The 27466-nt window shown below is 40.3% G+C and overlaps 1 protein-coding gene across 7 annotated transcripts in view; it reads right to left on the bottom strand.

Moving 5' to 3' along the window:
• The window catches only part of USP54 (ubiquitin specific peptidase 54), a 154870-nt gene that overhangs the window by 14316 nt on the left and 113088 nt on the right, over nt 1-27466 (bottom strand). For 4 of the 7 annotated variants that reach the window (XM_040437940.1, XM_040437943.1, XM_040437946.1 and 1 more), the window contains exons 9-20: nt 26217-26366; nt 25735-25903; nt 24923-25093; nt 21383-21514; nt 20884-21255; nt 15661-15898; nt 14698-14837; nt 14196-14369; nt 10037-10156; nt 5665-5854; nt 2741-4140; nt 1348-1466 (exon numbers count right to left, since the gene is read on the bottom strand). In XM_040437940.1, the coding sequence (XP_040293874.1) occupies nt 1348-1466; nt 2741-4140; nt 5665-5854; nt 10037-10156; nt 14196-14369; nt 14698-14837; nt 15661-15898; nt 20884-21255; nt 21383-21514; nt 24923-25093; nt 25735-25903; nt 26217-26366 (3375 nt within the window). Of the gene's footprint in view, nt 1-1347; nt 1467-2740; nt 4141-5664; nt 5855-10036; nt 10157-14195; nt 14370-14697; nt 14838-15660; nt 15899-20883; nt 21256-21382; nt 21515-24922; nt 25094-25734; nt 25904-26216; nt 26367-27466 lie in introns of those variants that run through there. The other 3 variants (XM_040437944.1, XM_040437945.1, XM_040437947.1) reach the window with 3 other exon arrangements.

The following is a 27466-nucleotide window of genomic DNA, read 5'->3' on the forward strand; positions in this document are numbered from 1 at the left end:
TATTAATATAGAAATGAGTGGATTAAAGAAAATAGGGAGAATCTGGGATACAACCAGCATGACGTGCCATTCCTCTAGTTTACCCGATTTACATTCACATGTGCTACCAGGATCATTGTGCATTTTATATAGCACTTATTTTGAAGACTGTCCATGGCCTATAGTACATGTATTAAAATCCCATTGTTTTAGTTAATTATCTGAAATCAGCATCATTTTCATGCCACACATACAGCAACATCATCCATAATGAAGCTGCTTGTACTAAATGCAACACAAGATGGTCATGGAGCCGAGTGCTTATTACAAAAGTGAGAGAAAATAAATCACTGCCTGACGCTTCTAGCAGCACTTATCCCTATAGGGAAAAAAATATATATTGGGCATGCCGAGTCTAACCTTATTCATACCCAGAAGGACTGTTGGGCTGTCCCCACATACACTAGCTTGTTGGCCAATCTTGTGGACTGTTTTGACGTATATTGTTAGCTTTCACAAATACAAAAAAAATACCTTTGAGGGTCCCTTCATTTCAGAGTTAGACAACGGTAAGGTTGGAGAACTGCCCCCTAACTAAAAGAAATTATATCAGGGAGATTGCTGCATGAAAACTACAGATTCTCAACAGCCCAACTGGCTAACTTGAGACTACTGTAAAAAACATTCTACATTCAGTCAAATTTCTATTGGAGAACCAGAAGTAATTTGATTCCCCCTGGTAACCTTTAACTGGTTGCAATTTATTTCTTTTTGCAGTTGTAATATTAAGGTGGCATTCATACCTTAAGACATTTATGGCATATCCACAAGATATACTGTACCATAAATGGCTGCTAAATGTGGGCTCCTGAGGTTGCCCATCTGGTGACATGGCTGCTGCGAATGGACAAGTGGCCATTTTATGAAAATCATGGCAGAAACCATGTCTTGACTCTACCATGAGAATAAATCCAATGAACTACTACCCCAAAAACACTAACTAGAAAAAAATATGACATGCTTAGTAGTGCTCGCTGGGCTGCATTATGTGTATCCAGCCACTGTAAGCCTAAGGCTTAGTTCACATATACACGTCCGTTTGTTGTGACTACTGCATTTCCCAGACCAAACACTGCTGGACTGGACTGGACTATGCTCTTGCCATTATGCGAGTACAGTACACTGGCTTTCTGGCAGGAATTTACAGCATCATTATAAGGCTGTGAGTTTGCAACAGAGGAACCGTGTTTGGTGTGGGAAATGTGGCAGTCATAATGGATGTGTTTGCTGGACCTTACACGCTCTGTTGAAAGCAGCCGAATAGCAAAGAATTAAGTTTGGTTCTGACCAGCCAGTTGGCAAACATACCTTAGACACAGGGGAATGTGTGCTTCCACAGAGACTGCGTTCTATCTCAGCCGTTGGTGTTCTTGACAGACCTTTACCAGCAGCATGCTGCATTTTTCTTGCAGATGTATTGTCCAAAACTTTAGGGCAAACAGAAAATTATTGAAACATTAATAAAGCAAACTAGTCACAATAAATCCTTTTTAGAACAGTTACTACAAGTGAACAACAAGTACAAATATTTTCTTAATTGACTAAAGCCGGGTTCACATGACTATTTAGTTTTCCATTCAGTTTCTGAACTTTTATTTTGAGCATCTGTTGTGCTCATTTTGGGTCAGATTTTGTCAGTTCAGTCAGAGATCTGTTATTTTACATGGGGAAAAAAGTCCTTTGTGCGTGGAGGACTTTTTGTCCTGTCTAAAATAAGGGATCTCTGATGGAACTGACAAAATTGGATGTGAAATGAGGACAACGGATGCTCAAAATAAAGGGTCCATTTTTCTTTATTTTGCTGTTCTTCTGATGAATCAGAAGAATGGAAAACTTTTTTTTTTCTTCTTTTTTTGTTTTGTTCTTAAACTATAGTAACATAGTATATAAGGCCAAAAAAAGACATTTGTCCATCCAGTTCGGCCTGTTGTCCTGCAGGTTGATCCAGAGGAAGGCAAAAAAAAAACTGAGGTAGAAGCCAATTTTCCCCACTTAAGGGGGGAAAAAATTCCTTCCCGACTCCAATAAGGCAATCCGAATAACTCCCTGGATCAACAACCCTTCTCTAGTAGCTATTAGTGTTGATCACGAATATTCGAATTGCGAATTTTTTGCGAGTATTTAGAATATAGTGATATATATTCGTAATTTTGAATATTCGAGATTTTTTTTTGATCAGTACACATGATCCCTCCCTTGTAAAATGCGGTGTGAGCTTCCTTGAGTCAAATATGTCTAAAATGGTTTTTACTTCAGTATTATACGATTTTACTTTATTAAGTTACATTATGAATTGTGTCACTCAATTTAGCATTGGTGAAACAATTAAAGAGGATTACATGGGTGCACACAAAACAACCTGCAATATTTCACAGATTAAACACAGGCTACAATGTACTAAGACTGGCAATGCACAGGCCTCTTAATTGTATGCATCTTTCAATCTGGGGGCCAATGGAAATCTATGGCAGCCACGAGCGGGCGTAGATGTGAACTCAAATTTATGCCATACCTCTCCTCCTGCTATTCTCTACTCATATAACTCAAAAGTGCACTTTTTAAAATCATTAAAAAAATTCACATTTTTCGTACAAAAACAAATGTGAATAAAACATTTCGACTTTTTTTGCCACAATTATGGTGCACAGTTGATAATAAAGGCCCCCCTCCCATACACTGCTAAATAGACAATAACACTTACATGGTTTTCCAAATGCCTGTCTAGAGTTTTCAGATCTCCACTGCAGAGTCCTGTTGCCTGGACAAGTCTGAAGGCTGATGTTATACCAGGTATCCAACTCTCTAACACCATGCTCAGCATCCTGTTTCCAATCCTGCCGGAGATCAATTGAGCTCTTTGATAAGCCATACCTTACTGACTTTCGATTGGAGAAACTTGGACGAGCATGGTGTTCCACATCAGTATCATCTTCTTGGGCATTATAATATCTGCTAACACTATCAACCCACTGGTTCGTGGGCACAGAAGCTGGCAAATGCACTGTGCTTCCAAATTTCACCTTTTTTTCAGCTTTGTAGTAAAACTTGTCACGGTTAACACCGTTAGCCATGTCTCCTTGTAGAACTTCCTTAAGCGGCACTGCATTATGGCTGTTCAGATGGTTTACACTGGATCCATTTATGTTATATGATGAATCCTCGGAATCTGGAGAAGTACTTGCTTGATCCGTACTGACAGATTTATTCTCTTGCATGACCAGAGACTGCAGACCTGATTCAGTTTCCAAAAGGTTCAGGGAATCCTGTATTTGCCCCACTGGTGAAAACTTCTGTTCAGAGCTGTCTATTCCAGTAAAATTCACGCCAAAACTGCTTCTCTTTGGTGAGCCCCCTTGTAGCCGCTGAAATTGTTGTGCGAGAGAACGAACCAACCCCTTACTTTTAGGTGCCTCAACTTTGCTAGTCTCAAAGACATTTAATTCACATTGTTTATCTAATAAGTTGTCCTGGCTGTTTGTTTTTGTGGAGACGACAGCTGGATGAACAGTAAAACTATTTGTAACAGTTGGAGAGACCGTTGGGACAATGCAAGAACCAACCTTATCTTCATTTGTATGAATTTCTGTACTAACAGATTTGTTACAATGGCTGGGTTGGTTGTTTCTATCTGGAGACTGAGCTTGTGCCCGACGTGCCCAGGGAAATAACAATGATGGTAAAGAACCAGATTTAATGCCATTGAGTTTAATCTTCCGCAGAGGACCATCTTTAGCTTCATGTTCCTCAGTCACCTTAGCACTATTAGGGCTTCCTGCAGTAGCTTGATCACCTTTTGGGTTTTTGAGTTGTAGGTCTGGGCTACAATCATCCACTCTTAAAATTTTATCAACCGTGCTCTGTGTAGGAGTTGAGGCACTCTCTGGGGAATTAGGACCTGAAGGAGCACGGTAGTTAGAAAATGTTTTGCTACATGGGCAATGTTCTGAAGTTGACAAGCTGGAAGACTCAGCAGATGATGGAAGCAACTCATGGCTAGAAGCAAACGGGTGTGGTAATGGAGTGGATGTGAAGTCCTCCTTTGCGGTTGTCTCTGCCATTACCTGATGGTTCACTGAAACTTTGTCCGAGATAGCCTGGTCACTGCAAGGAGGTGAGATATCATTTGCCATATTACTTAAATACAGGAAATCAAGGCTAATTATGAAAAATATATATTCTAGATATCAACGCTGCAAAAATGTATCTTTGATAACTTGAAAATGACATATGGTGCATTGACCATACACAAAATCCATGCATGCAAGATCAACTTCATATTGTATATATATGTATGTGTGTATGTATGGTAAAAAATATCTTATGTTGGGAGAATGTAAAATGCCCGCAAAATATATATTTTTCATATTTCAGCAAAAACATGTGCATTGGATTGAAAAAAATCCAAAAACGGAATATGACAGAACATCACAAATGTGAAATCAGTTAAGCACTTACAAATTAACAAATGCAAATAACAGTAAAATGACTAAGACGCAATGGAATTAATGCAGAAGAACAATTATGAACTTCTTTACTGTATTAGCTTGGAAGGCTTGTGGTCTCTTTTAGCAATATATATACGCCCTCTCTACATATGAATTTATTTCAGTGCTTGTAAAGCTAGTCAACACAGCTAAAGAAATGGTTTATTTAATGTATGGATAACTATATCTTGCTTCTCTCTCCAACCAAGATGATTTCACTCAAAGGACGACTATATCTCCAGAACAAAATAAAATACTCTGGGTGTATAATGATCAGTGCGGCAGAGAGAAATTGAAACCATCTTGTCAGGACATGTAAAATGACCTAAAGCATATTTGTCACCATAAAGAGTAGTGCAGCAAGCAGCATGTTCTAGAATCAAAGGAGTTGAACAGATTGATATATAGTTTTGTGGGAAAGATTCAGTAAAACTTGCAATTTATACATTTAAATATCTGCTCATTCTGAGCTTAGGAGTCATGTGCATGGTCCTCCTTAGTGATTGACAACTATCTCCGTATCTGACTGCTTATATAGAGAAAGCTGTCAATCACTGATCAGGACCACCCACGTGACCCCCAAGCTCAGAATGAACAATGACTGAAAGCAATACATTGAACCTTTTCATATCATGCTCAGCTTCTCCTGCTCTTTAAGATGCCTCCTGCAAATTGCCCAGCATTTTTATTGAGACAAGTTCTCTTTAAAGTAGACTGGGTGGGCTCACACTTGGTTCACCTAAGGCTAGGTTAAAGTGCATTTACATTATGGCACTTTGCATTGTAAGGTCAATGAGGTTTTACAAAATCTGCATTACATGCAGAAAAAGAAATAGAGCTGCATCATGCCCTATCTGTGATGGAATTTTGCAAAGCAGGTTGATTCTTCTGCACATTTTGCAGCAGATTTTTTCACTTTGTGTAAACTTTGTGTGTCGCTTTAAATGTGATAATCATAATTCCCCACGACTTTGCCAAGTTGCCAACACAAATAGAGTGGTTCTAATGCAATACCCCATGTTGATCAACATACAGTCAGTTTTTATTTTATGTATAGTATTCCTTTGAATGATTTCTAAGTCATGTTAAGAGCAACAGTTTTCCAGTTCATTCCTAGTCAAGGAAGTTTCATGGCAGCTACCTTGAAGATTGGTTTATAGCTCCCCCCTGTGGAGAGGGGTAAGCTGGTGGCAGCGGTTGAGGAATTGTCGGCGGCAGCATGCGGTCCTGAAGAGTCCGTGCCTTTCGTAAACACATTTGCAACTTCTTATCTGCTAGGGCTCTGCAGTGTGTGCTAGATCTGGCATCATGCATGGCAAGTCTGAATTTAGCTAAAATGCAAAAGAAAACATAGCAGAAACAAATGCACGCACACAAACCAAAATGATAAAAAATAGGATGCCAAAAAGAGCATAACATGGAAACATGCAATACAGAGGGGGAAACCAAACTTAATGCATCCTAAGAGTTATCAACAATGCACACGTATGTAAGCAATGCACCCTGAGCATGTTAACTGAGCCAACAGAACTGTTATGGAAAGACTAGCAGCAGGAACAGGCTCATCTTTAACCACATACCTTCTAAAGGGAACGTCATCACCCAAAAATATACTACTGTGCTCCATTTCAAAACATTTGTTCCTACAGGAATTACCTTACATTAAAGTATACAGATTTTCTTTTTTTCATTTATGATTTTATACACTCAAGACATGAAGTGGAGATGTGAGAAACTTGAGCAGATCATTGTCAGGAGATGAATAAAATGTATGTGAATACATAATAAAATTAGCTTACTACAACGGCTCTGTGACAAGAATCAACCTCATTAAACTAGACAAACTGCCTGGTAGGGCATATCATGCTGACTAAAACTATACCTTTCTTTTGTCTGTATGCTAAACAGTTGCAGACAAATCTGTATTTTATTCATATGTAAATGAGAAGTTTGAGCACTAGGAGGCAGGGCTGAATCGTCTGAGCACTGCTATGTAACACCCCCTGTGCTCTGCACACTCCCCCTTCCCCTTGATTGACAGGGCTAGACATGCTGAGGGCAGAGCAGTGTCCTAGCTTATACATACCATACACTCTATGTACTATAGCTTCACCACATTGAGATCTGCTCAGAAAGCTAATATACACATTACTGGTTTATTCACAAGCAAAATATATGATTAGACACCAGTAATATGTGTTAGCTTATAAGAATAGAAACATGCTTCTCTATGTGGTAATGTGGTAAATTTTTTTCCTCCCTCATTTAACCCATAATTAATCATATAATAAAAATAAAAAAACTAATAAAAGGCCTCACTACATTGTCAATAGCGTTTTTTCTTTTTTCTTAAATACCTGAAAACTAGTGTTGAGTGAATCAAGCTTCGGATTTGTCTCCGTACAGCATTCAAATGCATGGGGTCCGGCGAGGCAAATATGACAGAGACTTCGGTCATATCTTTGTTCACCTTGCCGGAGCCCATACATTTTAATGCTGTATGGAGACAGGTCTCCGTACAGCATTAAAACGAAGTTTGAAGCGAATCGACTTCAGATCTAGGATCCGAAGCTTGATTCGCTCAACACTACTGAAAACTTACTAGTTTATTCACAGGCACAATATATGATTATAAAGAAACTAGCCTTATGTATTAACTTTTTAACCCTAAAAACATTATTCTCAATATGATAAGGGTATAAGGGTGAAGCTATAGTACATAGAGTACATAATATGTAGATGCTAGGACACAGCTCTGCCCTCAGCATGTCTAGCCCTGTCAATCAAGGGGAGGGGGGAGTGTGCAGAGCACAGGGGGTGTTATAAGGTGCTCAAAGGATGCAGCCCCGCCTCCTGGTGTTCAAACTTATTTGCATATGAATAAAAACACATATCTCTGCAGCTGTTTAGCATACAGACAAAAGAAACGTATGGTTTTAATCAGCCTGATGAGCCCTACCAGCTAGTATGTCTGGTTTAAAAGGGTTGATCCTGGTGACAGGGCGGCTTTAAATGGAACATGTCTTATGTATTTAGTTTTATTAAATTATATTGGGAGAAATTCGTTTTTTTATAATTTTTATTTATTTTAAAAAATCAATGGAGTTGTGGGGTATGGATGAAGACAGACAGAATATTGCAGACACACACTTCCTTCCTGCATTGTTTGTATATACAGTAAAGCTGTATAGGCATTGCTTTATGGCAGCTGCAATGAATGGTATTAAAAAAAAATATAAATAAATTATTACAATCTTCCGGGACTGACTGGGTATACCTGTCACGGTACCTCCTGTGACAGAGGTTATAAAATCTGAAAGACTGGCTGCACGCGGGGTTAACTGACAGTCTTTTGATTCTCAGTGTTGTTGCTTGCTGTGGTCATTACTGCATTCCCTATTTAGTTTGGTCTAACACTTCATACCATGCGGCTGATATTCTCTGCTTGGATTTGGAATAGTTTGTGTGTGGACCTTCCCTGTGTTCCTGCTCATCCATTTTCTTTAAGTTAAAGGGAACCTGTCACCTGGATTTTGGGTATAGAGCTAAGGACATGAGTTGCTAGATCGCCGCTAGCCCATTTGCAATACCCAGTCCCCATAGCTCTGTGTGCTTTTATTGTGTAAAAAAAAAACAATTTGATACATATGCAAATGAGACAAGTAAAAAGCCCAAGGAGCTGTTACTAACGTTTCCGGAGCCCAGCCACGCCCACTGTGAAGGAGCCCAGCACTGCCCCGCATACTCAGAATCTCTTCCTTGCTCCCCGACGTCACAAAGCTAGAGCGCCGTAAACTCGCGATGCACGAGCTAGCGCATGCACAGTGTCGGCATAGTGTTCCTTCCCTGTGCTGGCATCAGCCTCAGGGAACGAACTGCGCATGCGCTAGCTCGCGCATCGCAAGATAACGGCGCTCTAGCTTTGTGACGTCTGGGAGCAAGGAGGAGATTCGGAGGATGCGGGGCGGTGTTGGGCTCCTTCACAGTGAGCGTGGCTGGGCTCAGAGTCAGGGAATGCTGGACTCATCTCTGAAGTATGGAGGAAACAGGACTCATCTTTGCCTCATTTGCATATCAATAAAATCTTTTTTTGACACAATAAAAGCACAGAGCTATGGGGACTGGATAATGCGTTCGTGCTAGCGGCGATCTAGCAGCCCATGTCCTCAGCTCTATACCCAAAATCCAGGTGACAGGTTCCCTTTAAGTGGTATTGGTTGCTCCCCTGTGCTTGTTGTTACTAGGCCTCAGGGAGACGCTGGTTCATTCACCTGGGAAGGAACCAGTAGTCTCATTCCCTTTCACTACCTCGAGGGCATTTCAGGGGTCCTAGGGTCTAAGTTCCGGCGTATGTATTTTCCCACCTTCGGGGTCTATACACACTGACAGGAGTCAGGGCTAGGTTTAGGGGTTTACTAGGAGGTGACCTTTCCCCTCTCCCTAGCCTTGAGGCCTAGTTCTGTGTCCCTCCCCTCCCCTTTATTCGTGACAATACCCTGCAGACTAGAGGGTGACATGGGAAATGCATGACGTGTAGCATATTGATATCTTGCCTTATCTAGGCCTCCATAGATGGAGCAGAGAATTTATTGGTCCACCATCTAATGATGGGACAGTCACATAAAATAAACTTAAAAACACCAAAAAAAATATATGTCCTACAAAATTAATATATCTCAAGGACATAATAAAATACGTTTTTGTGTGTCACTCATGACAGGAAATGTGATGTTGCATTTCCTGCAGTAATTACAAAAAAAAAAATAGGTCACCAGGTACTACGAGTTTTTCACTAGAATTCTAAACACATTTTAAGGGCTCACTGGCACCTACTGTATATGAAACTATGCTTTTTTTTTTTCAGGAGCAGGAAGTCTTACGAGTTCCTTTGGAACAGGGTTTGAAAAAACCAATCATCTTCTCTATAGCTGGCCATATGAACAAGAGAATTGTTGGCTGAGCTAACCTATGTGTATGGAGGCCTCCTAACTGAAGCTAGTGGGGAAGAGTGATGAGGCATACGGTTTTCCAAGGGAGAAGAGTTTCCCTGTGGCTTATTCCCCATTAAATAAACATACATATTTGGGAAAGAATATGGTTTCTATATGTTCTAGCCTTCTACAATGTTACAAATGAATATCACTGTGATGAATTTGGCCAAAAAGCTGAACAATGCATGACCTTCAAGTGGAAAGAAAAGTAAAGCATCTATTCTGATTCAAGCTTCACTCAGATGAAAGATGTTTTGTTATACTTGTCACATAAAATATAATTGAGGCCAAGAGCACTGTTTCCACACTGCAAAGTCTCTTTTGTAGTAATGTTGGCAAGCAACAGAAGCTGAAATAAAGCGATGAAGTATTTTTTTTTAATCTGAGTTAACAGCAGTTTGTAAGATTCTGTTGAAATAGAGAGACAGAGGTCACCTTCCACAGCCAATAGCTGAGCCACAAAATGTTACGCATGCCATGTTAAAATAAAGCGGAGTAAAGCATTGGTTATGAGTTACTTACAAAAAGCTTCATTACACAAGGCCAAAGCTGTAGTGTAATCTCCCTTCTGCTCCAGCCTCAGAGATTGCTCAAAGACAGAGTCTGCATCCTGAATGGATCGATCAAAGCTGTCACTCCTCCCTGTAATAGCCACATATAAATTGTCCAATTCTTAATTGCTTCTTATAGGGCTTACATCAAAATCTACATCTTCAATCAGTTCCTTTATACAGTTTCTATGGTCACAAGGGAGCATCTAAAAGTCACCCAACTACCGCATAGCAACTACATCTAAGTAAAAGCAATGTTTTCAGAGAAGCTTGTGCCAGTCACAATAGAATAAAATGCCTGCCAAATAGCACTGACATTCATCACTGTGGTGTTAATGTTCTAAAAAACAAACAAAACAAAAAAATTATCGTGAACGTAGCCTAGAAAGCCAAACATTTAAAGCCACCCTACGGTTCAAGAAATAAATTCACATTAGATGGCAGAATAAACAGAACACTTACCTGGTGCCATCCTTTTGATCTTTTTAGCTGCAGATCTGCGAATTCTCAGACTCCTCTTCTGTCATTGAAGATGGTTGCACGGCTTCTCAAGACTACCTGATGCACACTGTGCACTTAGATACTTCCTGCTATCCTTGGAGTGGCCAGAAAAGATCATGTGAGTGGTGCTGGCCAATCCAAGAGCAGGGCTGGACAAACAGGAAGTGTCTTGGACTACCAAATGCACAGTGTGCATCAGGTAGTCTGAGAAGCAACTTGGATGGCAGAAGAAAAGCCCAGAAACTGGGAGATTTGCCGCTGAAAGAAGGCACCAGTTAAGTGCTCTGTTTGCTCCCCAGTTAATGTCAATTTTCTTTCTTGAACTGGTTCTCTTTAAGTCAACCTTGAAGCTGAAATATATTGTCATGTACCATAATTACTTTTTTTTGTAAATCATTTTATGGTATGTTGAACACATGCGAAGTTCTCTGTTCAATTTGGCATCTTTTGTGACAACTACAGTACACAGGTATTTCACAAAATGATGCACAACCCCATAATAATGGTCTCATGGGTTATCTCTGGCATACGTTTTTTATAGTAACAGTTTATAAATCTATTCAACACACAGGTGCAGATTTACTAAGCAAAACTGTAAGAAAACTGGAGTAAACTATATGTCTTTGTGACATTTTAAAACTACCTTAAAAGGGGTTCTCCGGGAATTAAGAAAATGAAAATACTTACATATTACTTTACTGTAAATATATTCCCAAATACCTTTCATTAGTTATAATGGCTCTTTTTATCTAGGAAGCAATCAGGGAAAATAAAAAAGCCACCGTCCTATTACTACACACAAAACCTGTCCTAAACACACAGCAGGACAAGTTACATCACAGCACTGAGGTAAAGAGCTACATCATCCTCCTCTTAGCTCTACTTGGCAGGGATTATGATCTTCAGCTGAATCTCTGAAGGAATGGAGTTCATGAGGAGATATGGAGTACAGAGAGGAGATGTGGACAATGAGCAGCAGCACTTGCATGCAGTCTCCATTACCACAGCCCTGCATTACCTCAGTCTGTCCTCTCCGTACTTCATGTCTCCTCATGAACTCCATTTCTACAGAGATTCAGCTGAAGATCTTATCAGCTGTATTCAGGTCATAATCCAGGACAAATAGGAGAGGAGGATGAGGCAGCTCGTTAGCCGAGTGTCCTGAAGTAATTTGTCCTCCTGTGCGATTAGGACAGGTTTTACTAATAGGATGGCGGCCATTTTATTTGCACTGATGATCGCTCCCTAGATAAAATGAGCCATTATAACTAATGAAAGGTAATTGGGAATATATTTATAATAAAGTAATATTTAAGTATTTTCATCTTCTTAATTCCCAGAAAACCCCTTTAATAAAGAAGGACATTGAGAAGAGGAGTTGGAAATTGTAAAATGAGAATCGATTAGGGCTCTCCAGGGGTTTTCCAGGATTTTAATATTGATGACCTATTCTTAGATTCAAGTGTATACGAACGAGCCGTCCCACTGAAGTGAATAGGACGGCTTGTAATACACCTGCTAGCCACTGCAATAATAAGGTCGGTAAGCAGGTAAACAATGAAAGGAAGGCAGCTCTCGCATGGAGCATAGCCTTCTCTTCAAACAGCTGATCGGCAGGTGTGCGGGGTGTCGTACCCCCGCCCATCTGATATTGATGTCTTGAGGATAGATCATCAATATTGAAAAATTGAAATCCCGGAAAACTCCTTTAAAATGGTTGCCTGGGGATCTAGCCACAGAGATAAAAATGACCTAAAAAAAAAAATAATATAATAATTAAATTAATAAAATGACCCATGACTTCTCTTTTAAATCCCACTACTTTCCATCGCCGTCACTTCAGTCTTCCTCACCAGGCTTTGTTTACTTGGGTACAGCAATGATGTTCCATTAACAACAGTAGACTATTGCATCCAACCACTGGCCTCAGCAGTGCACCACCAGTAACCAGCTGCAGCGATCATGTTGTCAACACTGCAGCCAAATACACAAAAACTGTCAGGAACACAGGGGAATTTATCAGGTAAGTAATGAGTCTTGTTTTTTAATGTCATTTGGCCCACTTGGCTAGATCTAGTCTAATCTTGGAGAACACCTTTAACTGTGGTGTTTAAAACACAATTTACTTAACTTTGTAAAACTACTAGAGGACCAGTCATTACAATTTCAGATGAGGTGCACTGAAACTATGCAACATGTGAGTGTTCTGAAGCACAGATACAGTATGGACTAGCAAATACTGAGAATAGACTGATGCACATAATAAAAAAAAAAAGGACATCAGTCTTAAACCAACTAGTGTAGGTGATCCCACTAATTCATCAAATATACAATCACAATCTTCAAAATTCTAGACACATGATCTAGATCACATGAAGGCCCCCGGCTGCTGTTCTCGGAACTGCCTTCTCCCGGTGACTGCATTTGATTTCAGACCGGCTCCCGGCACAGGTAAGGGCTTACCTGTGCATCGCCGGACGGGTGAGTCTACCTTACTAAAGATGGCAGCCCGGATGTGTTCGCTGGCGAACACTGCGAACTGACCATCACTGATCAGTATGATACCAGCTACAGTACAGACCAAAAGTTTGGACACACCTTATCATTCAAAGAGATTTCTTTATTTTCATGACTATGAAGGCATCAAAACTATGAATTAACACATGTGGAATTATATACATAACAAACAAGTGTGAAACAGAAAATATGTCATATTCTAGGTTCTTCAAAGTAGCCACCTTTTGCTTTGATTACTGCTTTGCCAACTCTTGGCATTCTCTTGATGAGCTTCAAGAGGTAGTCCCCTGAAATGGTCTTCCAACAGTCTTGAAGGAGTTCCCAGAGATGCTTAGCACTTGTTGGCCCTTTTGCCTTCACTCTGCGGTCCAGCTCACCCCAAATCATCTCGATTGGGTTTAGGTCCGGTGACTGTGGAGGCCAGGTCATCTGGCGCAGCACCCCATCACTTTCCTTCATGGTCAAATAGCCCTTACTTTCAAAGTTTGCCCAATTTTTCGGCTGACTGACCTTCATTTCTTAAAGTAATGATGGCCACTCATTTTTCTTTACTTAGCTGCATTTTTCTTGCCATAATACAAATTCTAACAGTCTATTCAGTAGGACTATCAGCTGTCTATCCACCTGACTTCTCCTCAACACCACTGATGGTCCCAACCCCATTTATAAGGCAAGAAATCCCACTTATTAATCCTGACAGGGCACACCTGTGAAGTGAAAACCATTTCAGGGGACTACCTCTTGAAGCTCATCAAGAGAATGCCAAGAGTGTGCAAAGCAGTAATCAAAGCAAAAGGTGGCTACTTTGAAGAACCTAGAATATGACATTTTTTCAGTTGTTTCACACTTGTTTGTTATGTATATAATTCCACATGTGTTAATTCATAGTTTTGATGCCTTCAGTGTGAATCTACAATTTTCATAGTCATGAAAATAAAGAAAACTCTTTGAATGAGAAGGTGTGTCCAAACTTTTGGTCTGTACTGTAGGAACTTAGGGACAGTAGAGGAAAAATAAAATATTTCATGACAATTCAGGACCAGAATTTTTTCCTAAAAACATCTTGCATGCTTTAGGATGTGCATATAATATGGAAACAAGAAATAAGTTACCCTGGTTTTGTAACTCATCCAAATCTAAAAACCGTCGAGGTCGTGGGTTGAATCCCATGGCTGCCTCAATCTCTTTTTCTCGCTTCCAGCGCAACTCCTGCTCCCGTGCTCTTCTTGCAACTTCTTCCTGAAGTTCATCCAATTCACTCTTCATGGGTCCTGGACTCTCTGTTGCTAGAATTATAACACAGAAAAGTGCTGAACAGCCACAGGACTACGCCAAGAAAAATTATGTTCTGTTATATTAAACCGGGATTATGAAAAGAGTGAGTTTTATAGGTCTTCCAAAGATTACCAGCATCGTACCATGAAAACATTTCCAACTGAGCCACTGTATGGTTCTCTGTATTAAGTCCTATTACTGAGTTATTCTCTACTAGAAGTATATGTCTATAACAGGGAATCTAATGATGCATGCCACAATTTTTTCAGTCAGATTTCATACAAAGAAGGCAGACTGTGAGGCCCGTTTATGAAAAGATACCAGTAAAGAATATCTTACCAACATGAGAGGGATGGACCTTGACCCAGACACTTGAGGCAGAGTCTGCCATATCTAATGCACTGCTACTCTGAGACTTTGGAATGTTTCGCCAGGTAGGAGCTGGAGCTGTACCGGGACTTTTCCTTGAGTGATATTCCCTTAAAATAATCAGAATAAAACAGTTAAAACATATGATAGGGTGATAATTTACTGTAATACACAGGCACCAAGAGGGTGCTCTATACATTTAGTACAGTAATATTTATTTTTTTTCAAAATATCATCTCAGTGACTATTCAATTAAGAAATATCTCCTAGTAAAAGAGCTGTCCTATTATAAGGCCTACTACTATTAAATGAGTAATATTCTAGACCTAATAGTATACTATATTTAATAAAAATCTGTCTTAATATGAGGGTTGGTAAAAATAAAATGACATTAAAAAATTTTTTTAAAAGAAGAGCGAGTTATATTATTGGCAGTCAAAAAACCTTACATCAAGGTTCTGCAGTGTCCAGTGTCAAAGTAAACATATTAGATATTATAACAATGACATAGCATGCCTCTGTATTTTTCCTAATCAATAGCATATGAACAATGTAATATACTTTGTTGAAGAAAAATGCCTCTTTCTTCACCTAAACCTGTAACTGTTTAGAAACACTGAACACAATGAAAAACAATGAGGTATAACATTTTAAAGAGTGCCCATACACGAGTGCACTTGTACCTATACAAGCATCACAAAACCACGATGCATTTCTGCTAAGTGTCCGGGCAAACAGTCTCACAGGGAGTTGATGGCTTATTCATAAGAGGTATTTTTTTAAACAAACCAGTAAGCTCCTATGGACAGGGTTCCCTTTGCTAATCTACATAGTTCAAACTGTATTTGTGTATTATAATTGCATGGTATATTTTGACTGGATGTGGTTTTAATGCATTTCCTGTATGCTTAATAATTATAAAAAGGTATTTACCGAAAAGCACTACAATTCTCCGATAAAGGCAAGTCCATGCTGATGGGACTATTACTGTTCCGTTCACTACTTTCATAGCCGGACTCCATCCTCTGGATAAGACGAGGCTGCTGCTGATCCCCAAGGTGAGGAGGAGCACCACGTCCGACACCCCAGCTCCTATATTTCACACATGGAGGTTTTTCCTTTGCATCAGTATTGGCGTTTTCCCTCCGATCATTGACAGTGAATTCCTTGGCTTTTAAAGGGAATAAAAGTTGATTTTCTCATCACATTTCACTCTATGTAGTTTAATGCATGCTGACGAACATGAATATATGGCTATTTAGGGACACAATGACATAACAGTATTTGCCATCATTAGGCAGCCAACATTGGCCTTTCTTAGAATCCAGGACAGACGGATCCCAGCATTATCAAGATTTCCATAGCAAAAAAAAAACAAAAAAAAAACCTGCATTGAGTAATACTGTTATCTAAAGAGGTTGGCCAATTTACAATAGGATAAACCGTTCTGCATGCTCCACACAAACACACACAACTTTGTACTGTTCCCCAGCGCTCATAGTGATGGCTGTCAAAAATACATGACTTTGTATTGTTCCGCAGCCGTCACATTTGGACACCCTTTTAAAGAGAACTTGTCACCATGACCAGCGGTGCAATCTGCAAGCAGAATGTTATATTATAGAGCAGGAGAAGCTAAGCAGATTGATACATGGTTTTGTGGGAAAAGTTTCTCCAAATATCTCTCTGGTCTTTGTGAGCTCAGTTGCTCAAGGAGGCCACCTACAAGTGACAGCTACCTACGTGTATGCACGTATTATACAGGGAATGAGGTCAACCACTGATAAAGTGGCCCACTGGCAACTGATCTCAGAAAGAGCAGAGGTTTAAACCTAAAGTAAATTTTTTGTTGAATCTTTTCTCACAATTCTACTGTTCAGATTCTACTGTCTGCAGATTGCACTGCATTTCATGGCGACAGGTTCTTTTTAACCACTTCACTGTAGACTGATTTAGTGATTTTTTATTGTTTGCCTTCCCAGAGCTACAACTTAAAAAAATATATATTTGCACACATATTCATATGAGGTATTGTTTTTTTTATGGGATAACCTGTTCTTTCCAATGGCACCATTTAATATTGCATATGGCACCATTTAAAATTGGAAAAAAAAATTACAGATGCGGTGGAATTGAAAAAAATATCTACAATTCTGACACATACGCGGTAAAAATATGTTCGATCCATTCTGCAGGTCAATACGATTACAGCGATGCCACATTTTTATCGTTTCTCTTGTATTTTAATACAAGTGTATCACTGTACAGCAGCGGCGGCATGAAGCGCACGGCGTCATAGCAACCAATGACGCCGTGCGCTCCTGCTGTCAGAAGGAATCCCGGCCGGCTTACCACGGACCGCTCTCGGCCGCGGAACACGGCCGTGTGCATGAGGCCTTAATTGACACCATTTGGGGTATGTATATATGTGTGACTTTTAGATCACTTTTTATTCAGGGATGGATTGGCCATATACACTACAGGGAAATTTCCCAGTAGGCCCATGCCCAAGGGGCCACCTATGCCCTCCTCACATACACTGGCCTGGTACATAATGATCTGAGGCTCACAGCATTAATTAAGTCTAGGAGCACCAGATGCACTTCAATTCAACTATATCACTATCCTGATGGTCATAGGGCAGTATATTATGCTGCACTGTGGTATTTGGTGCTATACTGCGATATTGCTGGCCCCATCTACTTAAGTTGCCCAGCCTTCTGTCAGTTCAGGCTCTACAACTTGCAGCCACTTTTAGTTTTTTTTTCCCAGGGCCACTTTATGTTCCCGATCTGCTCTTGTTTTTTTTTTCGATTTCTTTTAGTTTTTTTCTCTGTTACAGCATTTACTGTATGGGATAAATAAATTTCTATTTTAATCGTAAAAAGTGTTTTGGGAAGCGGCAATGCAAAGTATTTTTTTCTATAATACTACTTTTAAAATTGGAAGGTGATGATTTAAAAAAAAATATTTAACATTTTAAATTATTATATATATTTTTTTTTAAAGTCCCCTTAGGGGATTTTAACATGCAAGCATTAGATCACTTCTACCATAGCCTGCAATGAATAACCATTGCAATTGGGAGATTTGCTATGTTGTTATGAAGCCAAGTCCCAGGCAGGGCTCCATAAGAACTATTACTGTGGTAGCCTCAGATCCTTTAGAGAAAAGCCTCTCAAATGCTGTCACAATTGACCATCGCATCTGAGGGGGTTAAATGCCTGCGACCGACTTTATCACCAAAGACATTAGCTCTGGGTGGCTATGGCGCCCACTCAGATCCTGAGCGTGCTCCATATTTAAAAGACCCTACTTCTGCTGTATATAGTACGGCAGTAAGGAAGTTGTTAAATGGGACTCATGATCTCGGACTACTATATGCATTAACACTGCAGATAGGTAATGCAGATAGTTATTTTTTTTATTTTCCTAATGCCCCCCTTCCACTGGTCTAAGGGTTAAAGCTGTTATGAAATACAGTTTTAGGACTGCTGTACATGCGCACAAGAGTCCTCTCTATTGTGGTGGCATGGCACAGCAGTGTGCACTGTGTTTTTCAGCACAGCTTTGAGTGCTACAACTGGGGCCAGTAGGAAAATAAAAATGGTCATCTGGACTCATCTGCAGTAGTACATGTATTGCTGCAGATAACAGTCCAGAATTGTAGTGACAGGTTCCCTTTTAATGGCGTTGTCTGACCATTCGGTTACACAAAGACAGGAGAAGTTTAAAAAAAATGAAAAAGTCATACTCCCCTTAACAATGCTGCCACTCTCAATCTGATGCTTGCTGGGTCCCTCCACTGGTCTCTTCTTGCTTCCTCTCGACACGCAATAAACAAAACACTCAGTCAATCATGTCCACCGCGGTGACCCACCTCAATAAGGGATTGGCTCGTGCAGTCAATTCCTACATGTCAAAGGGGCTGGCTCAGTGGTAGTTTTCTATGTGACGAGAGGGGCAAGGAAGAGACTGGTGGAGGACTCAAGAAGTGTCAGAAGAGGAGAGACATGAAATCGGTGAAGTGACTAATTTTTTTAACATATTCTGAGCCTGTTAAAAAAGAAAATAACGTCCAACAACCCCTTTAAGAAGCCAACTCTATCCCAACACATGCAAGTGCATATGATGTAACTCTATATCATGATTCAGAATATATAGCCACAACTTATAACAGTTACTCGAAGTACCAACAGGGTAAAAACTACAGGGTGGGCCATTTATATGGATACACCTTAATAAAATGGGAATGGTTGGTGATATTAACTTCCTGTTTGTGGCACATTAGTATATGTGAGGGGGGGAAACTTTTCAAGATGGATGGTGAACATGGCGGCCATTTTGAAGTTGGCCATTTTGAATCCAACTTTTGTTTTTTTAATAGGAAGAGGGTCATGTGACACATCAAACATATTGGGAATTTCACAAGAAAAACAATGGTGTGCTTGGTTTTAACGTAACTTTATTCTTTCATGAGTTATTTACAAGTTTCTAACCACTTATAAAATGTGTTAAATGTGCTGCCCATTGTGTTGGATTGTCAATGCAACCCTCTTCTCCCACTCTTCACACACTGATAGCAAAACCGCAGGAGAAATGCTAGCACAGGCTTCCAGTATCCGTAGTTGCAGGTGCTGCACATCTCGTGTCTTCACAGCATAGATGATTGCCTTCAGATGATACGAGATGTGCAGCACCTGAAACTACGGATACTGGAAGCCTGTGCTAGCATTTCTCCTGCGGTGTTGCTATCAGTGTGTGAAGAGTGGGAGAAGAGGGTTGCATTGACAATCCAACACAATGGGCAGCACATTGAACACATTTTATAAGTGGTCAGAAACTTGTAAATAACTCATGAAAGAATAAAGTTACGTTAAAACCAAGCACACCACTGTTTTTCTTGTGAAATTCCCAATAAGTTTGATGTGTCACATGACCCTCTTCCTATTGAAAAAACTAAAGTTGTATTCAAAATGGCCGCCATGGTCACAACCCATCTTGAAAAGTTTCCCCCCTCACATATACTAATGTGCCACAAACAGGAAGTTAATATCACCAACCATTCCCATTTTATTAAGGTGTATCCATATAAATGGCCCACCCTGTATAAGGCGCTTGGTAATACCTAGATAAAACCAAAAAGGTTAACATTTTAAAATCAACCCACCCCCTACCCGATATATAAAACATGGTTTATGTATTACTTGAGCAATGTGTGTTCACTATAGACAACTTGCCTCCATTGGAATAACTTAACTGATCCAAATATAGATGTTCAGAGGTATTTAAAGGGAACCAGTCATCAACTTTATGCTGACCTCACTGAGGGCAGTATAAAGTAGTGACAGAAATGCTGATTTCAGCGGTGTGTCTCTCATGAGCTAAAAGGAAGTGGTGGCTGAGAACCAGCATCATAATCATTGCAGCCCAGGCCTTGAAAAGAGTCAAATCTACCTGAGAAGAGTCCTGGTTATTCATAATCTCCTGCTCTCCACCACCTGCTGATGGTTGGCAGTTCTCTCCTAGAGAGAAAGGGAGAAAACTAGGTAGAAGCCTGTCAGTCATCAGCAGGTCGACAGGGAGAGCAGGAATTTATGAATAACCAGGACTCTTCTCAGGTGGCCGTGACTCTTTTACAGGCCCAGAGTCTGCAATGATTGTGATGTTGGTTCTCGGCAACCACTTACTTTTAAATTTTAAATGACAGACCGCTGAAATCAACTCACCTGTCTATACTTTATCCTGTTGTTAGTATGGGCATCACAAAGTTGATGACAGGTTCCCTTTAATGCTGGAACCCCTACCAATTTCAAGAACGGGGGAACCCCAAGCCCACATTCACCCCAGGAGCAAGACTGTGGTTAGGATACTGAATAAAACATCAAATAAAGCATGCACCCTGCTACTCCATACAAATGGCACTGATCAAGCAGCCGTGTCCGGCTGTTTCTGTAAAAGTAACGGAGGTGGAATGGAGTGACAAGGTGCATGCTCAACAACAGTTCCATTGAAACTCCCAATTATGATCACTGGGGTCTCAGCGGACAGACCCTCTCCATCCTCATCAATAATCTATTAACACAGATGCATTCCTAAAAAAAGGAGAAGAGAGGAACAAAAGACGAGCAAATGGGCAAAGGAACATCCCCTTACCAGAGTCTTCTGAGAAGGGACTGAGTGGACTGTATCCTGTGTTTTTCCTCTTCTCATTTCTGAAGATACTATCAACATTTAATGGCTCACGTGTCGGGCGCCAAGTAGGCCGATACCTGCCAGATAACCCAGATTTCATCTCATTGCTGCCGTTTTCAATTTCCCAGTCACTGGGTCTTATTACTAAGTTTGATGGTGGCTTGATCTCTGCCTGATCCACTGCACTTCCAACATGATGTATGCTCTGTGTCGTTTGTGATGGTCTACTGTGAATCATATTGCTAACAGTTGTCTTAAAGTCTCTTAACCTACTGGAACTGCTGGAAAGCTTCAGACCTGCTCTTGGAGCTTGCTTCTCCTTTAATGTTTCACCTAATACAATGAACAAGTAGTTAAAGAAAAAGCCACATATTAAAACAGGAATCAAAACTAATAAAAAAAAAAAAAAGAAGGAAAAAGTGATATCAAGCAGGACCACTAGTAAAAGTGCAGGTCAGACCTTCACTGTGATAACCTGAAGATTGGGACTCATCTCCTTTTCTCCGAGGCCGACTGGAACTTCGTTTTCGGTCAGTTATGGGTCCCTTCCTTGAAAAATGTCTCTGACTACACTCACTATCTGTCAGGTGTCCTGTATACAAGAAAGTACACCATAAAACCCTAGAAGATGAGGATACCTGCACAGAAACCTACAACCTAGTTATAAAAATGTGCTGTATATCATGGAAACCGCGAAATACCTAATGTGTTATCACACGTTGGCTTTCTTCAGAGTAACTGAGGCATAAATTCCCACAAATGTGAGACTCATGATGATATTAACAGCTGAGCTCTGAATTGGTTTGCACGCAATACAATGGTTCTATTGATTACATCAAAGGAGAAAGAGGAATATTTACATCTGTTCCAGGTAAAACATCAGTAAACCCCTTTAAGGAAAATTCCACCTTCAATATTTAATACATTCTGGATAATATTTGGACATAAAACTGCAATTGACATACCATATTTTTTAGATTATGAGACACTTTAGCAAGGAAAAAAAAAATCTGTGTTTTATACTACACAGTCAAGGTAGTCCAGCTGTGTCAGACACCCCTGACTGCTAAAGCACCATGTCCACGTCAAGCAGAGGATTGCGAGAAACACAGCTCTCACCAAGCTGAGGATCCCCAGGCAGCATGAAAGGAGATGAAAGCTCCGACCAACTGCATCTTGATGATGTCACCAGTGGGAAGAGTCACACCAGGAAGAAGAAAAGGACTCTACAGTGGATATTGTATTGTACACTGTAACGCATGATGTTTATTGAAGGGGTTATGCCGCTAATAACACTTATTCTCTATACTTTAGATAGGGGGTAAGTGTTTCAACACTGGGCGTCCTGGCGTTCAGACTGCGGGTTCCAAGTGTCATGGAACTGCTCCATCAGAATGCAGTGGAGCTACGTTCACTGGTCCATTCACTTCTATGGGACTTTGGTGTGCAGCACTGTACTCCCAGGGAACAAACATTTATTCTCTGTGGACGGGAAATAAGTGTTACTAGTGCTACAACCTCTTTAAAGTGGACCTGTCACCCAAAAAAAAAAAAATATGCAATGCAATCTGATAGCACCATGTTATAGAGCAGGAGAAGCTGAGCAGATTGACATATGGTTTCATAGGAAAAGATTCAGTAAAACCTGTAATTTATATATTTATATCTTAGATTTTTTCACTTCCTGTGAATACCTATCGGTACAGGAGGGATAAGTTATCAGTGATTGATAGCATTGTATGTATAAGTGTGCATAGACATAGCTGTCAGTCACTGGTAACCCCCCTCCTGTACTGATAGCACTTTTCAGGGCTGCAGATATAAATGTATAAATGACAAGTTTTACTGAACCTTTTCCCACAAAACTATATATCAATCTGCTCAGCTTTTCATACTTTTCATTTTAATAAACATCACAAGTTTTTTTACAATACAATATCCACTGTAGAGTCCTTTTCTTCTTGGTATGACTCTTCCAATTGGTGACATGATCAAAGGTCATCAAGTTGCAGGTCGTCAGAGCTTTCATCTCCTTTCCTGCTGCATTAGGACCTTCAGCATGGTGAGAGTTGTTTCTCGCAATGCCCAACTTGGCCTGGATATGGTGCTTCAGCCCCCTCTTCTACCTGCATTGATAACACAGATCGGTATCGGGCAGGGAGAGAGAGGTGTGCAGTTCTCTCATCGATCGGGCAAAGAGCGCTCTGATGGATCATTAAGGAAGTAGTCAGGGGTCTGGCACTGCTGGACCACCCTGACTGTGAACAATAATACACAATAATACATTTTGTGTAGGATGCCTGCAGGTGTGCCATGCATGCAGCAGAGATGTATTTGTGTACTGTATGTGTGTTCAGCAGAGTTCCGTGAGTATCTACTCACCGAGTACTACCGAGATCTACCGAGCATGTAGCAGTGCTGTGTATGTATATGTACTGTGCATATAGAAGGTATGTGTGTGTATCTACTGTGTAAACAACAGTGTTGTGTGCACATCTAGTGTGCATCTAGTAGTGTTGTGTGTATATTTCTACTGTGCATGTAGCAGTGCTGTGCGTATAGTGGGTGTTCTGGAGAGCTGTGTCTGCTGCTGAGTTGAGTGTGTATATATATTGCGCATGCAGCACAGATGTGTGTTTATAGTGTATGTGCTCAAGAGCTGTGAGTGTGTTTCTGTAAAATGTAGTGGCTAAGGAGAGCGTAAAAGATACTTAGTGTCAGGATATTAATGACCTATCCTCAGCACAGGTCATTAATATCAGATTGACAGGGGTTCAGCATCCCCCAGGCAGCTGGTTGAAGGGAACGCAGCGCTTGTGTGAGCGCTGGACCTCTTTAAAGCTTACCTGTCCTCCGCCCCCCCTTGTAGTGGCGGTGCAGTGTAAATGAAACCTTCCTTTCCCATTCTCTTGAAGGTGTAATTACACTGCACCACCACTGCAAGGGAGACAACATGCAGGTAAACTTTAAAGAAAAAAAACATGCATAATATACCTGAAGACACTACCAAACAACATGGGAGACACGCATGATAGAAGACACATTTACTCCTTTCATGTGAATACATGCACCATTGCTGTTTGTTTCAATGGTCAGAACATTAGGGCTAACAGTAGCCGACTAAAACGATTAACCTGCTCTACTCTACTTTACCTATCCTAACATAACTCTACTCTAGACTAATAAAATTAGCAAAAATGACCACGGAAGTAAAAAAAAATATTATTTTCTAATTTGCTGTTGTCTAAACCTGGAAAGTCTGAAAGTTATGGTATATTGCATCTAGGGTAGCCATCATTATAGACACAGACTACAGGCAGATAAACAGGACCTTCTGCTGCTGTCAGGACCAGGTGATAGACACATGGAGTGAAGGATGGAACTAAAGTAATGGCCTCAGAGCACAGAGGTTATTATGCCTTCAGGTTCCGAAGAAAATAAGCAGTTTTATATAATTATAGATCCATTAAAAACATTTTTTTTTTTTTTTTTTCAAATTTAAAATGCAAATTTTACATTGATTCAATTTTTATGCAACATTGTATTATGGACATTTTATTTTAGATGCATATGCGGGGCTCAACTTAAAAAGAATATATTTATTTAAAAATCAGACACCTGATTATCATGAAGGGAATATCAGAAGTCAGTTTTGCTCCAGTCTGTGTTCGTGTACTTTATACCACATTTATCAAATGTCTCATGTTGTATGATAAATTTATCTGATCCTAAAACCTAAAACATTTGTGTAGAAAAGCTACTCCAGTTTTCCTACTCCACCCTTCTACTGGAGTGAGACGGCAACTTTTTTTTTTTTGCAACTTTTTAAAAAGTATCAATGATAAATCCGGAGTGAAACTCATTAACATAGATAATTACATTGCAAAACTGAAGTGAGTGGTGTAAAAATACAAGACGTCGCAAGATTTTTCCGAGTGCAAAAAGTCGCAAAAGCCCTAGAGAGTAGGAATGATAAATCAGGGCCATTGAGTGGTGGTACCTGTATCTCTACTGCTCTGTGATGCTGCATCGTTCTCCAGGTTGTAGATGACAGTGCCTTGGGAGTCAGAGGAGAAGTGGCTGACTACAGATTCATGATGTGAATGTTTGAAGTGATAGCTGTCCGTGGAGGAGTCTGTCCTGGTGTCGCTGGAGATAGAGGGCTCCCTGCCTAAGGCACAACAAAGAATTCACAACTGTGTCAAATGCTATGCATGCAGCTTCTAGATAAGGATGCAGAATAAAACAACAAAGAAGGATACTGAAATGAAGCTAGTAATTCACCACTACAATTCTGCACTTCCCTTTTATGATACCCATTGCCCTATGTTTAGGACATCTAAAGATCAACATTACCTGCATCCTTTCTGTTCAAGAGAAAAGACTGAATGCTAAAAGCACTGATAATTACACAAAGCAGATATTGATTATTTCCCAAGATGGCCATACATTTTAGATTAATGTCTGCTTAACGCACCCCACCTATTGAGTATTGTAGATGGCGGAGGCAGAAGGATCGGGTTCTTGCAGGCCACATAAATGTGTTAATGTTGATCTGAACTGGCCTAAAATTGCAAATAACACTGCCACATTAACACTTACGGTCGACTGGAAGAAGAGAAGGAATAGCAAGTGCCTCTTACCAAACAATTTACTCTCAGAAAAATGTAGGTCATGGAGTTTTTCCTCATGTGTATTACATCATTTAGGTCGGGATGAAGGAGTTTTTTTTTTTTTTGTCGTGGCAGAAATCACACATAAATAAAGAAAAAAGGGGATAGGCAGCAAAAGATGAAAAAGTGAAATAATTACCAGAGTCCTCACTATCATAGCAAGTTCTGCTATATTGTCGTATATCCATCTGAGACAAAACATCTGGAACAGATACAGGAGTACCTCTGGGATCAGCGTACAAAAGTAGTAATGGCTGATAGTGCCCCTTTATGCATTTTGTCACTACGTCTTTCCATTTTGGACCAATCTAGAACAACAAAATGACAAATATAACCCCAAAGCATACATGTAAACATGGGATTGTCTGCCTTTTGCATAATGTAAGCTTACGGGCAAGTACAAGGTCTCACAAGAAATTGGCTTCTATGTGCACTGAGCGTACACTATATGAACTGTAGCAAGAGTGGTGGGAAATACAAAAGTATCATTTCACAATCAACGTTCGGTGAAAGGTTGGGTAACTCAGTGCAATAATTGGCTTTATCCTAACTAAAACGTCGCAGAAACTTCCACCAAGCAATCTGAGACAAAGTTATGGTTAGTTAAAGTACTTGGATTACCTCTTTGACATGGGCATCATCGAAGTACATCCACTTGCGTATTTTGGTTTGAAAGAAGAAGGTGGAGTAATGTTTGCCGTAGTAACAGATCATCCCAACCAAATAAAGTTCAGAGTGCTTCGCTCTATCATCTGTAACTCTATAGAATAACTGAGAAAAACAAGTACTCTAAGCAGGTAAATAAAACACCCAAGGTTTAATATACAGGGTGGGCCATTTATATGGATACACCTTAATAAAATGGGAATGGTTGGTGATATTAACTTCCTGTTTGTGGCACATTAGTATATGTGACGGGGGAAACTTTTCAAGATGGGTGGTGACCATGGCGGCCATTTTGAAGTCGGCCATTTTGAATCCAACTTTTGTTTTTTCAATGGGAAGAGGGTCATGTGACACATCAAACTTATTGGGAATTTCACAAGAAAAACAATAGTGTGCTTGGTTTTAACATATCATCTGAAGGCAATCGTCTATGCTGTGAAAATACGAGATATGCAGCACCTGAAACTACGGATACTGGAAGCCTGTGCTAGCATTTCTCCTGCGGTGTTGCTATCAGTGTGTGAAGAGTGGGAGAAGAGGGTTGCATTGACAATCCAACACAATGGGCAGCACATTGAACACATTTTATAAGTGGTCAGAAACTTGTAAATAACTCATGAAAGAATAAAGTTATGTTAAAACCAAGCACACCATTGTTTTTCTTGTGAAATTCCCAATAAGTTTGATGTGTCACATGACCCTCTTCCTATTGAAAAAACAAAAGTTGGATTCAAAATGGCCGCCATGGTCACCACCCATCTTGAAAAGTTTCCCCCCTCACATATACTAATGTGCCACAAACAGGAAGTTAATTTCACCAACCATTCCCATGTTATTAAGGTGTATCCATATAAATGGCCCACCCTGTAGAACTCTGCAAGGAAAACTGTAATACAAATTAACGTGTAAAATAAGTCACATCAACCTTGTTTCAGGGGTTTTCCCCATCTCAGACAATGGGGGCATATCGCTAAAATGGTAGGTGCAGATTGTGGAGGGCGCATTGCGCATGCGCATCAGCCTTCCATTTATTTCTATGGGACTGCCAAAAATATCAAAGCGCTGGCTCTGCCATTTCTGTTGGCCCCATAGAAAGCAATGGGAGCAGTGGCCGTGCAAGCGGGGTGCGCTCCCATTCACTACTATGGGGAGAGCGTTTGGTGGTGGCCAGACCCGGGGAAACCCAGGGTCCTCTGGCCACCACC

This window comes from Bufo bufo, chromosome 6 (assembly GCF_905171765.1).
Source record: "Bufo bufo chromosome 6, aBufBuf1.1, whole genome shotgun sequence".
Lineage (NCBI taxonomy): Eukaryota > Metazoa > Chordata > Amphibia > Anura > Bufonidae > Bufo > Bufo bufo.